Source organism: Taeniopygia guttata, chromosome 2, assembly GCF_048771995.1.
Source record: "Taeniopygia guttata chromosome 2, bTaeGut7.mat, whole genome shotgun sequence".
In the NCBI taxonomy this organism is placed as follows: Eukaryota; Metazoa; Chordata; class Aves; order Passeriformes; family Estrildidae; genus Taeniopygia; species Taeniopygia guttata.
Genome location: NC_133026.1, coordinates 95,864,563 through 95,877,241, shown reverse-complemented (window position 1 = coordinate 95,877,241; position 12,679 = coordinate 95,864,563). Strand labels below are relative to the sequence as shown.

The 12,679-nt window shown below is 32.9% G+C and overlaps 1 protein-coding gene across 5 annotated transcripts in view; it reads right to left on the bottom strand.

Moving 5' to 3' along the window:
- RTTN (rotatin) overlaps nt 1–12,679 on the bottom strand; it is a 79,877-nt gene that overhangs the window by 26,543 nt on the left and 40,655 nt on the right. For all 5 annotated transcript variants that reach the window (XR_005979632.2, XM_030265925.4, XM_030265921.4 and 2 more), the window contains 4 exons: nt 11,950–12,108; nt 10,509–10,580; nt 6,937–7,129; nt 4,079–4,161 (listed from right to left, as the gene is read on the bottom strand). Coding sequence is in view for 4 of the 5 variants with exons in the window: in XM_030265925.4 (XP_030121785.4) it covers nt 4,079–4,161; nt 6,937–7,129; nt 10,509–10,580; nt 11,950–12,108 (507 nt within the window). In the remaining variant the exon portion in view is untranslated. The remainder of the gene's footprint in view (nt 1–4,078; nt 4,162–6,936; nt 7,130–10,508; nt 10,581–11,949; nt 12,109–12,679) is intronic.

The following is a 12,679-nucleotide window of genomic DNA, read 5'->3' as shown; positions in this document are numbered from 1 at the left end:
AAAAATATAATCTTGCACTGATGGAACATTTATTGATAACTGCATCACAGTTATCAATAAATTTATTGATAACTGCATCACAGTGGCAAATAGGTTAAACCCCAAAATTTTCTGCTGTCATAACAGAAAACATACAGTAACACAATGAAGTTCTTTCCATACTGTTCTGTCTTCTAGGGGAAAAAAAAGGTATTGCCACTGCTATAAATCACCTTTGATAAGGATGAAAGGGAAGTTTGGCACTCAAAATTTAGTAAAGGATATTTACTACTGCCACCTTTTTTTTCCTAGGAGCAATGAAGCATTGTGTTGCTTAACAGTGAAACTTTGGAAGGGGGTGTAATAGGGGAAAAGGTTCTATGTGTGGAGAGGGAGATGACAACTGCAGATTAGAACTAATTCAAAAGAATACAAAAATTGTCAGAGTGGAAACACAGGAGAAATGTGTGGGCTTTGCCATTTATCTACTAGATAGGAATAAAAGGTCTTTTCTTAACCTCTAGTAAAAAAATCCCTCTAGCATTGCTTTAATAGGCTTGCAGTGATTAATTCTATTCAGTTCTCTTTTCAAAGGTTTAAATCACTTAACTGTAGAGCACTCTGGTAACCACAGTTCCAGAAAATAAGGCACACATTTTTATAGAAAATAGCAAGATTTCATAGGAAAGACTGGCCATGACTTAAAGCTGTCTGGGAGATGTCTGTAGATCTTTAGCCCACATCACTTTTAGCTCAAGTTTTTAAATAACTGCTCATTTTGCTAAGATTTCTTGGACACAGAACAGCCCTAGCATATTTATGCAGTGTAAAGCAAGTCAGTATCTCCATGCAGACTGGTGATTTCTTATGATATCTATGAAACTCAAACCAAACATGTTGGTTAAAACAAGAGTAAGGATTTTTCTTCTCTAACGATAACCTGAGTTAACACTTAAACTATTTATAAAAGACCAAGATTATTAATTATCTCCGAACTGGCCTTTTTGCAGTATCCATATTCCAGTTCACAGAATAATAAGGATAAATTTGACAAAAATCTGTAATCCACTGGGATCTTAAAGATCTTAAAAATACAGTGCATAAGAATTAACACAGTATAGACAATCCAGTTCTGCTGTCTTTTTCTATTACACTTAATCATTGATTTAATCCCCACACAACTATTCTTTATAAAAAGAACAAATTTTACTTATGGTCTCTGCAAAATTTCTGACTCTCTTTTTAATTTTCTCAATTTTCTTTCTGCAAATTTGAGGAAAATAACTGGGGATGGAGGAAAAAAGATAAAGTCGAAAAGTAATTGAGTTGCAACTTTCAGTTACAGTCATATGGCTCTACGTGAAATCAGCTCATGATAGCAGACAGCTCAAATAAAGTACTGGTTACATGAAATCTGGAAGCAGAGAAAACTAATAGATTGCTAGGAAAAGGAATCATATGAACATATCTAAATATTTTTTTTAAATTTTATTAAAATATGAGAGAAGAGTTTTCAACAGAAACTATTCTACTTAGTTTGATTTCTTGTTCTCAAGTATTTGTGGGTGTTTTCATCAAATCTGTGCCAAGCATCTAAAACACATTTGTCCCTTCAAGTGAGACCGGAAGAGTCCTTTCCATCTGTGATGGGTAAAGCACGCCATCTGGTGGCCTTGGAATAACAGTATATTCCTGGCGCCATCAGCATCCAACATTTAGCAATAAACTTCTACAAACTTTTTGTAATGCCTTTATAAATATATTTCTTTATTCATAAATCAAAACAGAAACTGGGCCAAACTGTGACCCAAAAATTGGAAATTATGTAGGACTAAACAACAAATGCCTGAGATTTCAGGACAAGTTTGAATTTTCAGAAGTATTTTCTAACTTCACTAGATACACACTTCAGATAACTGCCCTCTGAAATACAGTTTGCAATCAGTCTCCATCAAAGTTATGCTCATCCACGTTTTTTCTCCTAATTAATAGTGGTATTGGAACATCAGACCTCTACATCTTGCAGTTTGGAAATTTTCATTATGACATACCAGCACTGGCATTTTTTAAAGGTAAGAAACTTGGTTAATAAAAAAAAAAGTTTACAGTTGCTAAATATGTCCCTGAAGGATAAATGGAAATTAAACTAACTTCCAGAAATGACAAACAAAGTCTTAGTGTAACATCTTCATACATGTTAGGGAAAGAACGAAAAGAAAACAAAACACAAACTTCTATAAAACTCACATGGTTAGCTATAAGAGCCTAATGTTAGCAAGTATGAAGTCTACAATATGTGGAAGACTGATATAAATTAGTCTAGCTTAGTATTACACTGTACTTTCCACTGTTTTAGTTGCGTGTATGTTGAATGGAATAGTAGAGCTAACTCCGTGTTAAACTATGATGCCACTTTACATATATAAATATATTAATTTGATCTAGTAGATTCCACATTATTTTTTCCTTTTTTTCTTTTTTGCTAACTACTGAAGCCGAAAAAAATTAATGTTATGAACTTTTCCAATTCTTCATAAAAACTCAAGCACAATTTTAAGTAGATTAGACACCAAGCTTTGATAAGAATTGCTGCAGTTTAATTTTGTCTTCAAGTAATGTGAAAAAAACAAGATGAAATTTGATCAACTTTCATTCCTCTAAGTAAATGGCATTCAATTTATTCAGTAAAAAGTGATCTGGGAACAACTGCTTTTAAAAAATAAGAGATTCTTATGTAAATGTTTTTTAGAGGAGCAATCATGATTGCGTGTACTTCCTGATTTACATGCACTTTAATTTATTTTAGTTTTGGCCTTCAAATTTGAATATTTGTGTATAAAATAACCCTAAGGGCTGGGGGTTTGCTGTTCTTCATTAATGAACATTAAATTAACTAATAAAGTTTCTGAAAATGAGAAATCAGTTTAGAACTAAAGTGCACTTTTTCCTTAATTATTAAAAACATGGCAGATAACATTATCAGTACTAGACTGTAATAAATTTATAACAGAGAATGAAAATAACATGGAAATTATACTTGTGCAATACTTTTGAGACAAAATATCCATATTGGTTTTTCTGGTTTTATTTTTACCATGTTCCAGCAAAACTGAGCATAGAAATTTTTGTCAAGAAAACAACATAGGATCTTGTAATTTATCAGTCTTTGTCACATCCACACATGCATCTGTTTAAGAGAAAAGAAACTTCTAAACAATGATATTGTAGCTTCAGTAATAGATTAGAAGCTCATTCATAAATGAAAAATTTTTGAATATGAAACGAAAAAATAAATTTCAGTGCAAGATGTCCGAGTTTTCTTGGATCTATACTGCAGTCTTTGAAAAATACATTATTTTTATCAGGTAACTAATGAATGTTAAAAAAGCTTCCTCCACAGCCTGAACTGATACTGCAAATCTACTCTGGATCTGAAAGAATGTCTTTCAATTTCTCCTGTGCATTTGCCATCTTGAAAGATGGCACATGTGTACAGCTTTTCATTACCATAGTCACAAAAAAATTTTTCAAGCAGCTACCTGCTTTCTGTTGTCCATGTCTGTTTCGGACTCTACAAGCACTTGTGTCACTTTTAAATTCTACAAAAGCATTTCAGAATCCAGATTTTATAATGGCACAAAATACCCAATGTATTTATGTGGCTTTGATTGATCCAGTTCTGTGGCTATGTTGTGTAAACACAGGTTCACTCTGAACAGACAATTTGGATAAAAGCAATAGAAGTGACAACCAGAAATGGAGACAATTGCATTTTGTCAATAAAGCCAATTACAGAGTAATCTCTAGAGAATACGTCTTGCTGCAGGAAGCTATAGAATTCAGTACTGCCTTATGCATTTAGCTAGTCAAGGCAAGCTACCTTATTTGTTTTTGCTCAGGTCAAGAATCACAAAAGGGTTTTTTCAGCATATTAAAGCTACATTGGAGTAAATTTCAACTTAATTTCAAAGCTAATTTCTGATTGATTTCACGTTTTGTGTTTTGCTGGGGTTTTTTTTAAACTTAGGAGTGCTAACTTTCTTGAAAGCAGTTCACAAAAAACTGTGTATTTCAAATAAGCAATTACTCTGCAAGTTACCATAGTTTGAGACGTTGAGTGAGAATGTGAAGATTTTCTCTGACTAGGTGGAGCCTTCCAAAGATTGAGAGAATCATCAAAATCTGTAGGGCAAAAAAATAAGAATCAAAATTACTGTAACAAGCTTTTTCAAGGACTGTTTCAGTGAAAAAATAGCTAGCCACAGCTATCCTTCCGAACATCTCGGAACACAAGTTTTCACACATAGTATCTATGAAATCTTACACATAAAATTATCTGAATAAACATAAATAAAAAATTTTCAGTGCAACATAAAGTAGAATAAACTACACTGAAACTGCAGTTGCATAACCTTCAGTCATTTCAAATAGTTCAGATATCATTTTAGTTAAAACACAAGAGTACTAAAGTATTGAAGTACTATACTAGGGCCTCAAAAAACACACATAATAAACTGATGTCCTTGTCTTCAAAAAAATTTCAAATTCCCATTTTTAGAGAAATAGTTTCAAGAGGAGCCATACTCATAAATGCAAAGGCAGAATTACTTTGTAAATCAGTTTCAGAATAAAAAGTGCCAAAAATGCTATAGCACAAATCTGTCTGTAATACTTTTGAAGCTATAATATATTTAGAAAAGAAAATAAAAAAGAATAGACCACACAGTTTGTGAGTGCAAACCTCACAAAAGTAGATGTCCTATATGTATCCTCAGTAATTACTAAACTGAACTATCTTATTTTTAACATTACATTGCTGATGAGTTTTATACACTCCTGAAAAATGTGAGAAAACTACACAGGGACAAACCCAACAAGGTTAAAGTCCTGTTCTCCCTTTTCTAAAGAAAAAACTTGTTTCTTATTCCTGAAATATTTTATTTTCTGGCTTTGTTTTGCGAAGACTGAAGAAAATGCATCTCAATTGCTCACTGAAAAGTTGCACCATTCTACATTTTGAGTTACTCTTAGATATGATATTGCAGGAGCTAACAGATCTACCAAAAGGCAGATATTAGAGGACCATGGGAGCAGTAAAATGTGTTAGATTGAAAAATTACACTTAGAGATAAAAAAAGCAGACACTGAAGAAACTAAGGATTTTTAGGTCTGGAATTTTGTGTACTGGTGAGATATTTCTCTCAGTTAGTTAACTAAGAATGCTTCTTTTCCTTGGGTCTGTCATAAAGTCATAACTTAGCTTAGGAAGTAACATTCCTATTCTGTTCATGCCTCTGAAACAGGTTTATCAAATGCAGAATGCAGCAGGATGCTCGGCCTGGAGTGTGCAAAACAACTCAAACAATGGTTTATTTTGCAAAGCTGTAAGTGGTGAACTGAGAGGGGGTGTCATGCTGCTTTTGAATTATACTAAACCAGCCTGACTCATCAACTCCAAAAGTTAAACACCCTAATAGAGAGTTCAAGGATACTTTATCATGTCTGCCACTTCTTATCTAAAAATCCTAAGGTCCAGCTGGCCTGAGACATATGACTGACAGTCAATTAGTTTAAACTCTGGAAGTCCAGTCCCACTTACAAATAGCAGGTTTTTCTAAAATATCCCTTGGAGTGTGTGTGGAGATTCCTCCCTGGGGTGGGGATGCTGCTACCGGTCACTCCAGGCTGAGCGAAAGATTTGCCAGGGTCATTGGTATGGGGGAGTAACATCAACCTCTATTTAATAATTGCATCTTTTTTGCCAGCTTTAATATAGTTGCTTTAATATAATTCCTTTGATATAGTACACTAAACTACACTAGCTGTTGTAGCTTCTATACTATGTAGTAAATAATTCTGATTATGATATTTTTGTCTAATCATTTATCATAGTACGTCATTAATTTTTATATAAATGTATCTGGTTTGCCATCCTTAATCCCACAATATAAAGTAAGACAAAGATTCAAACACATCTACAACTCCTTAGATTTAAACCATTGAAAATGTCAGGGTCTAGAATTGAATCCAGCCACAGGCCAGGCTCCTCTCTGAGGAGGCATTTAGAAAGCAAGTGGGTCCTTCCTGCACCTTGTGACTCAGTGGGAGGGATTCTCTAAACAACTTTGTCTGAAGTTCTTACTCCAGTCAAGACAGATTCAAAAAGAACTATTTAAATCAGCAGCCTTAAAAGATGGAAATATGGAAACTTACACCCACAAAAAAGGAAATAAAAGAAAAAAAAAAACTCATTAATTTTCTGCCCCATGAAAGCTTTTAATAATTGATCTCTGAAAAATCCCCTAGCTTTCGAAAGTTACAATCCTTAGTATTATTAGGACAAGGAAGTGTGTTTCCACAATGCATCACAGTGAGACTTAGAAATATTGCTCAATAAATTATTAGTAAAAATAAGTTAGATGAGATATTCCAAGGGAATACAGATTAAAAATAAAATAATAAATCCCACCTGAGTATTACATTCCATCAGTCTAAGAATAAAATTATATCTGAATGTCTCAGATTGCAGCTTAATTCAGATTGTTAAAGTCCATTCCTACTCATTTAACCTTGAAGCTGAACACATCAAGAAACTTAAATAAAGTTCATATATTTCTTTCACCCAAATTTTCCTTGAATGAAAGTTGACTGGATGTCATAAAGTGGAAATTGTTAAAAGTTATTTTACCCCCAATATTTTGCAAGAAAATTTACTGCACAACCAATTACATCTTTTCCATTTTCAACTTTCTGAAGATGTAAATAACAGCTCAGAACTTTTTCTGAGCCATGTTAAAATAGAGACTTATCTACTTAAATCCTCACAGCAATATTTTGACTTTACAACATATTTAAGTGCAGGGTTTATATATTTCCAAGAATTATTGGAGGTAAGTTACTCCAAACTACAATTTAAGTAGGTTTCAAATACCAGAAGATTACATCAACATCACTTACCAGTCGTACCCCCTTTTTCTATGCTGAGCTTGTCTTCCTTGTAAGAATTCAAATCGAACATGTAACATCCCAGGTAACAGCGTTTCACCATCTGATTCACATGTTCATAGAACTGACAGTGATACAAAAGGGCTTTAAGAGCAGGTATTCCTGTCTGAGAGAGGCCAGATTCTTCATCATGTACACAAGGACCCTGAAGACATGAAATCACAGACATCATTACTTTAAGGAAATGTTTTACATAGAATAATTGGTCACAAAAACCCACCCTGAGGCTAATGCTATGTGTATGTGTGTACAATGGTTTACAGGGTGTAATTAATAAATTCCAAAAATGAAATTCAGATTTTAACATTGAGCTAAATTGTGGTATTTTACAAAAGCTTTAATGACTTAGCAAAATCAAACAGATATTTATCTCCTGAGAACTGTGCTAACAGTTAAGTAAAAACTCATGAAAAGCTGTAAATGAGTGGCTTCAAGACAGTAAATGTATCAATAGTCTTTAAAATTTTAATGTCTCATTTATTTCTACTTACAGATATTAAGCAATGAAAAAGTTTTCCTTGGGCAAAAACACTTAGATAAGACTAAATATCCTGAAAAGGTTCTCCTGCCCTAAAGTATAGTGTCATTGTACTAGATCTAGCTACGTCAATCTTCTATGAGAAAAGATTTCTTTAGAAAACAAGACATAACCAAAAAATTCTCTTTGAAGTATAGTTTTCAATTATTTCTTTTTAATTCTGACATCAGGGAAAACTCCCTAGAGCAGTGGATTTATACCTTAAGATAATGGACTCTAGTCACATTTCAAATAAACAGTTTAAGCTGACTACCTTTGTTAAAAGTTTCTTCAGTGTTTTCCATGTTAACACAACCAAAAAGTTTGATTAAGCTACACATAATCCAGTTTAGACTGACCATAAAAATTAGAAGTGCAAAGAAGGGATAAGAACTCAGAAATATTCAAACCAATATCATTCAGAAAGGCAGAATTAGAGGGCATCCTGCAGTAGTTCAAAGATAAGCTAGTGAAAATTATGGAAAGAAAAACTTTCAGCATTAATTAGAAACCTTCTTTGGCAGTCAGGAGAGAGCAGAATTGGATCAACTGAAAATAAGTAATTTGAAAATACTATTTATCCTTAAGAGACTCTCACTCAATCCCTTAATTGACACTGAAAACAAGTTTATTTCCCAATAAAACAAAATAAACCCAAAACCAAATATAGTAGAAGCAGTTATACTACTTTGTATCACAAGATAAGTTATCACCAAAATTTTAGTTTGTTACTCTCATTTTTTTTGTTTCTGTAATACAGAAACTATTTTCACCTTTTAAACCAACTACAGGAGAATGAGGTACAATGAACAGTTTGAGCAGAATGTAGGACTTCAAGTATGTTATTTATGATTAATTATAAAACTCTACTCATACACTGTCACCAATTGACTTCAGCCATATTGACTATGGCAAGTGCAAACTTAGGAAATACTGATAAACTTAGTCCAATTTTTATTACCCAGGATTGTCTTTGGCAGTTCCAAAAGCCATGCTAGATACTTCATTGTACAATGGGGGGCCTTGAAAAAGTTACTCATAGATTACATTGACAGAGTGCTCTGACTTCAGCAATCTTTATACAACAGAGTCTGCTTCACTCTTAGGGTACTTTACACAAGTTGACTTTACTCATGATTAAAGAGCAGCGTAGGAAATTTTTTAAGTGACATAGCAAAATGAAATATAAAGCAGATCAACTACACAAAAGTAACACTAGAGACATTGTCATGAAGATACTGGCCTACAAACTCTATTTGTATTTCCTTTTCCAGTCCTATTTGCCTGATGAATAAAATGGTAATGTTCTAATTTGGCTCTGGCACAGTATTCCTACTATTCACCAAGATGCACTTAATAGCCCTCCTTTTCTTCCTGGCACTAAAGGAAACAGAAATCACCTTATTCAGTGCAAGGGAAAAAAGTTACTCTGAAATATAAAATTTTATCATAGTGGTATGCTACAGTTTTAATTGTTGTTTTTATTTTGAACAGTTTTAATTTACCAGCAACCATGAAGTGCTGTTTGATAATATCTTTCAGCATGTACACTTATGAAGTGATGAGCAATTTCCATTAAATGCAGTTCTTAATAGAATCATGTTGACTCAAAGCTTCTTTTAATTGCACTGGAATTCATCCAGAATTGTGCAACTGGATTCAATTTTTGTCACCTCACCATAGTAATTGACTTTTTAAAAATAAGACTAAAAAGAAACTTTTAATAGAGTCTAAATTGACAAGTTAAAATGGCTGCCCTTTTGTAACTCCCTACTATTATGAATTTAAACAATTACTATTTATATTGATAAATCAGAAGTAGTAAGATTGAAACAAGGGTTAGATTTGTAAAATTGCTTCCACATCTTCTTTTATGATTACATATAAAGAAAATATGAGACATTCGGTACAATTCAACTCTTCAAAAAACAGCATAATCAATTTTGGGTGCAGATGAATCATAGATTCATAGCAACTTATCCTAGTAAAACAGCTGGAATACCTTTCAACACTAACTTGATCTTCTGCAGAAAGGAACAGATAAAATATAATATTGCTGCATCTGCAAATTTCTTCAAAAACTAATATACACTGTTCCCATACAGGCCATCTGACACACTGAAAGAAGCAAGACAGACATTAAAAACAGATATCAAGGTCAGAAAAATTTTTAAAATTGCAAGCTAAGATCCAAATATCCTGATGTACAATGAACCAGACTTTCTGAGGCTAAAATAAGATGACTGACTCAAGAGCAGAACTGGAAAAGTCTCCAGGGCATCTTATCAGTTTGATAAATATCTGATAAGGGCAGGTAAAGAGAGACAGACTCCTCTAACTGGTATCCAGTGACAGAAGAAAAGGCATTGAGCAAAAACTAAAATACAGGAAATTATATTTAAACCTAAGAATAAAACTTTCTATCTGAGAGTAGTCAAACATTAGAACAAGTTGCTCAGAGCAACTGTGGAGTCTCCATTCTTGAAGAAACTCAAAATCCACCTGGAAACAGCTCTGAGCAACCTGGTCTAGTTTACTTTGCTTTGAGCAAGAGGTTGTCTTCTAGAAGCATTTAAATTGACCTAAGTGGCAAACTGCTTAATCTTTCTTTCAAAACATTTTACAAACATCACATTAACAGAATTTCCTCTTCCTCATACCCCTCAAATCATGTTTTGCCTGCATTCTAAGTGTGAGGAAAATAAATTATCAACTTCTATCCTAAAACATTAATGATATACCATATAAGTAAGCAAGTTTCCTAGGAACCCAAAGATACTACATTCATGAAATGCAACATATATGTAATCTAAATTCAGTTGTTTTATTCAGCTTGCTGAAAGTTTAGAGAAGCTTATCTATTCATTTCTCTCTCCAAAACGTGACCTTAGACATGTAATTTTTTGAGTTCATATTTTATAGGTATTCTGACACAACTTTTCATATCAAATGACATTTCTCTGTGACACTATGACTTTTGTTACCAAATGTAATAGTAGTCACTCACTTGCCAAATACAATCTTTAGTGTCTTCTGTTGGGATTGGAATCACAAGCAGATTTTGTAGAATAAAAGCAGCCTGAAAGAAATTAAAGTATCAATATTGCCATCTAGCCATCACACTCCAAAAAACACATCAGACCGAAGAGTCAATCTACATATTGTTCAGTTGCTTCAGATATATGCTGAAATACATTGAATTCTCATGTTCATGTTGGGAAAAAATAATTAGAAGGATGTAGCTTCAAAACCCTCAAACTTCACTTACAAGAGATGCCATTAGAGCACGGCACAAGAGCAGGCTGGTACAAAAAAAGACAAGGAAAAGATGGGATGGAGATCACAAGGAAACAAATTTATTTATAAAATACTTTCATCACTGTTCCAGTACAGTCAATACTATAGAAAAAGCATTACAAGTACAGGAAGTACTAGGGGAAAAAAATTCCTGAACAGAAAAACCTAGATAAACCTACTGTTTATGACCAGTCACTCTACTGTCCTTATGTTTTGGGGTTTTTAATTATTAAAAAAAATAATTGGGAAAATGTGGTGAACACATTGGACAGAGACGTGTTTCAAATATTTTCCTTTTTATAAATACACAGCGTGTTTGTTTTCCTAATTTATATTACACACACTTCACATGTCTGTGCATGGAGTGAAATTCCTTTCCTTTATATTTTGTCAAGCTTTTGTCAATGATGTGAATCTTAAGAGAATATCTTAAGAGACAATACTTGAAGTTAAATAATGAAGGACAGATTATCAAAGGCATTTTGAGATATAATTTCAAATATTACTTTGGAAAATAAAATTAGTTAAGCAATAGAGCTGGGAAAAAAACAAGTCACCAAGTGTCAGAGCTTTTATTTCTTATTGATTACAACAGAAGGAAAACCTTAGAACTACAGCTGTAAAAAAAAGTTGCAAATAAAATGTACAGAGCTTAAATTCATCAATATACAATTCTATGTGTTGTTCTACCATAGTACAGACCTTCAGTTCTCACCAGTAAATCTTAGTGCCTAGACAAATTAGATTATTTCATGTCTGCAATGAATATATATCTACTGCAGATCAGGTGATGAGTTTGTACCAAAGCATTCATAAATGTTACAAAGCAGCGATTAAAATCATGCTGATTAGTTACGCGTTAGCAACCTATTTATCTTACTGAGTAAGCCTTAGGGGTTTTTATAACTTCACTTATATTGCTTATATCATTTCTGTTTTGAAATAAGTAATCTGTATTTGCTCCTTCTTATGCAATTCCTAAATAAAGAGCTAAACATTTATATTAATCAGGTAGTGTTTAACTTGCAAAGCAGCAGATGTTGTGCAGCATCAGATAACAGATATATACAATAAAAAATACAAAATCTTTTTTCTCCATAATCAAAAATAACTTGATAATCTACAACAGCAGAAGGACAAAAGAAACATACCTCTCTGCGTACCATGCTACATTCAGATTGATCCAGAAGGATGTTTATCACTGTTCCCCAAAGGCCTCCTGAAATATTCTGGCAGCTTTCTGCTAAAGCAATGCATCCTATTTCAATAGATGTAAGAGCTGATCCTATTCCAAGTGCTGTAAATCTGACCTAGTACATATAAGCACAACAGAAAGTGGTATTTCTTACAGTAATTAGCAATATTTTGTTTAATTATTATTAAGTATTATCAACTGAATCTGGAGTTAAAGGTAATAATTTCAAAAGTAACAACCTCTTTCCCTATACTTCTCTTGCTCTCCACTCACAATCACAACTAAATTCACTTTGTGTTTATTCACAAAGTGAATAAACAAAATTATTTTTAAGTATTCAAAACTAAGAAAGATAGTCTTTAATATTCTTCATATTTTACCACTTGAAAATAGGTCCATTTAGCAAACTCATATAATTTAACAGATTGCCATTAAATACATTTGCTCTGAATTTTTAGTTAATTTAAATGTTTCTGTTTTGCAGCTAAGTTACAGCAATGACAAGGAAAACTGCCTATGAATCATGATAGTGAGTGACTAATGAAAGCATAGAAGACAGAAGACATAAGGAAGGATTTCTTAGATGATGTTTATATGGAAATACTTTCCCTACTGTATTATTACTGCTATTTAGGATATAGTTAGTAACATTCTAAATAATTTGGAACAGTGGTTCTACTATTAAA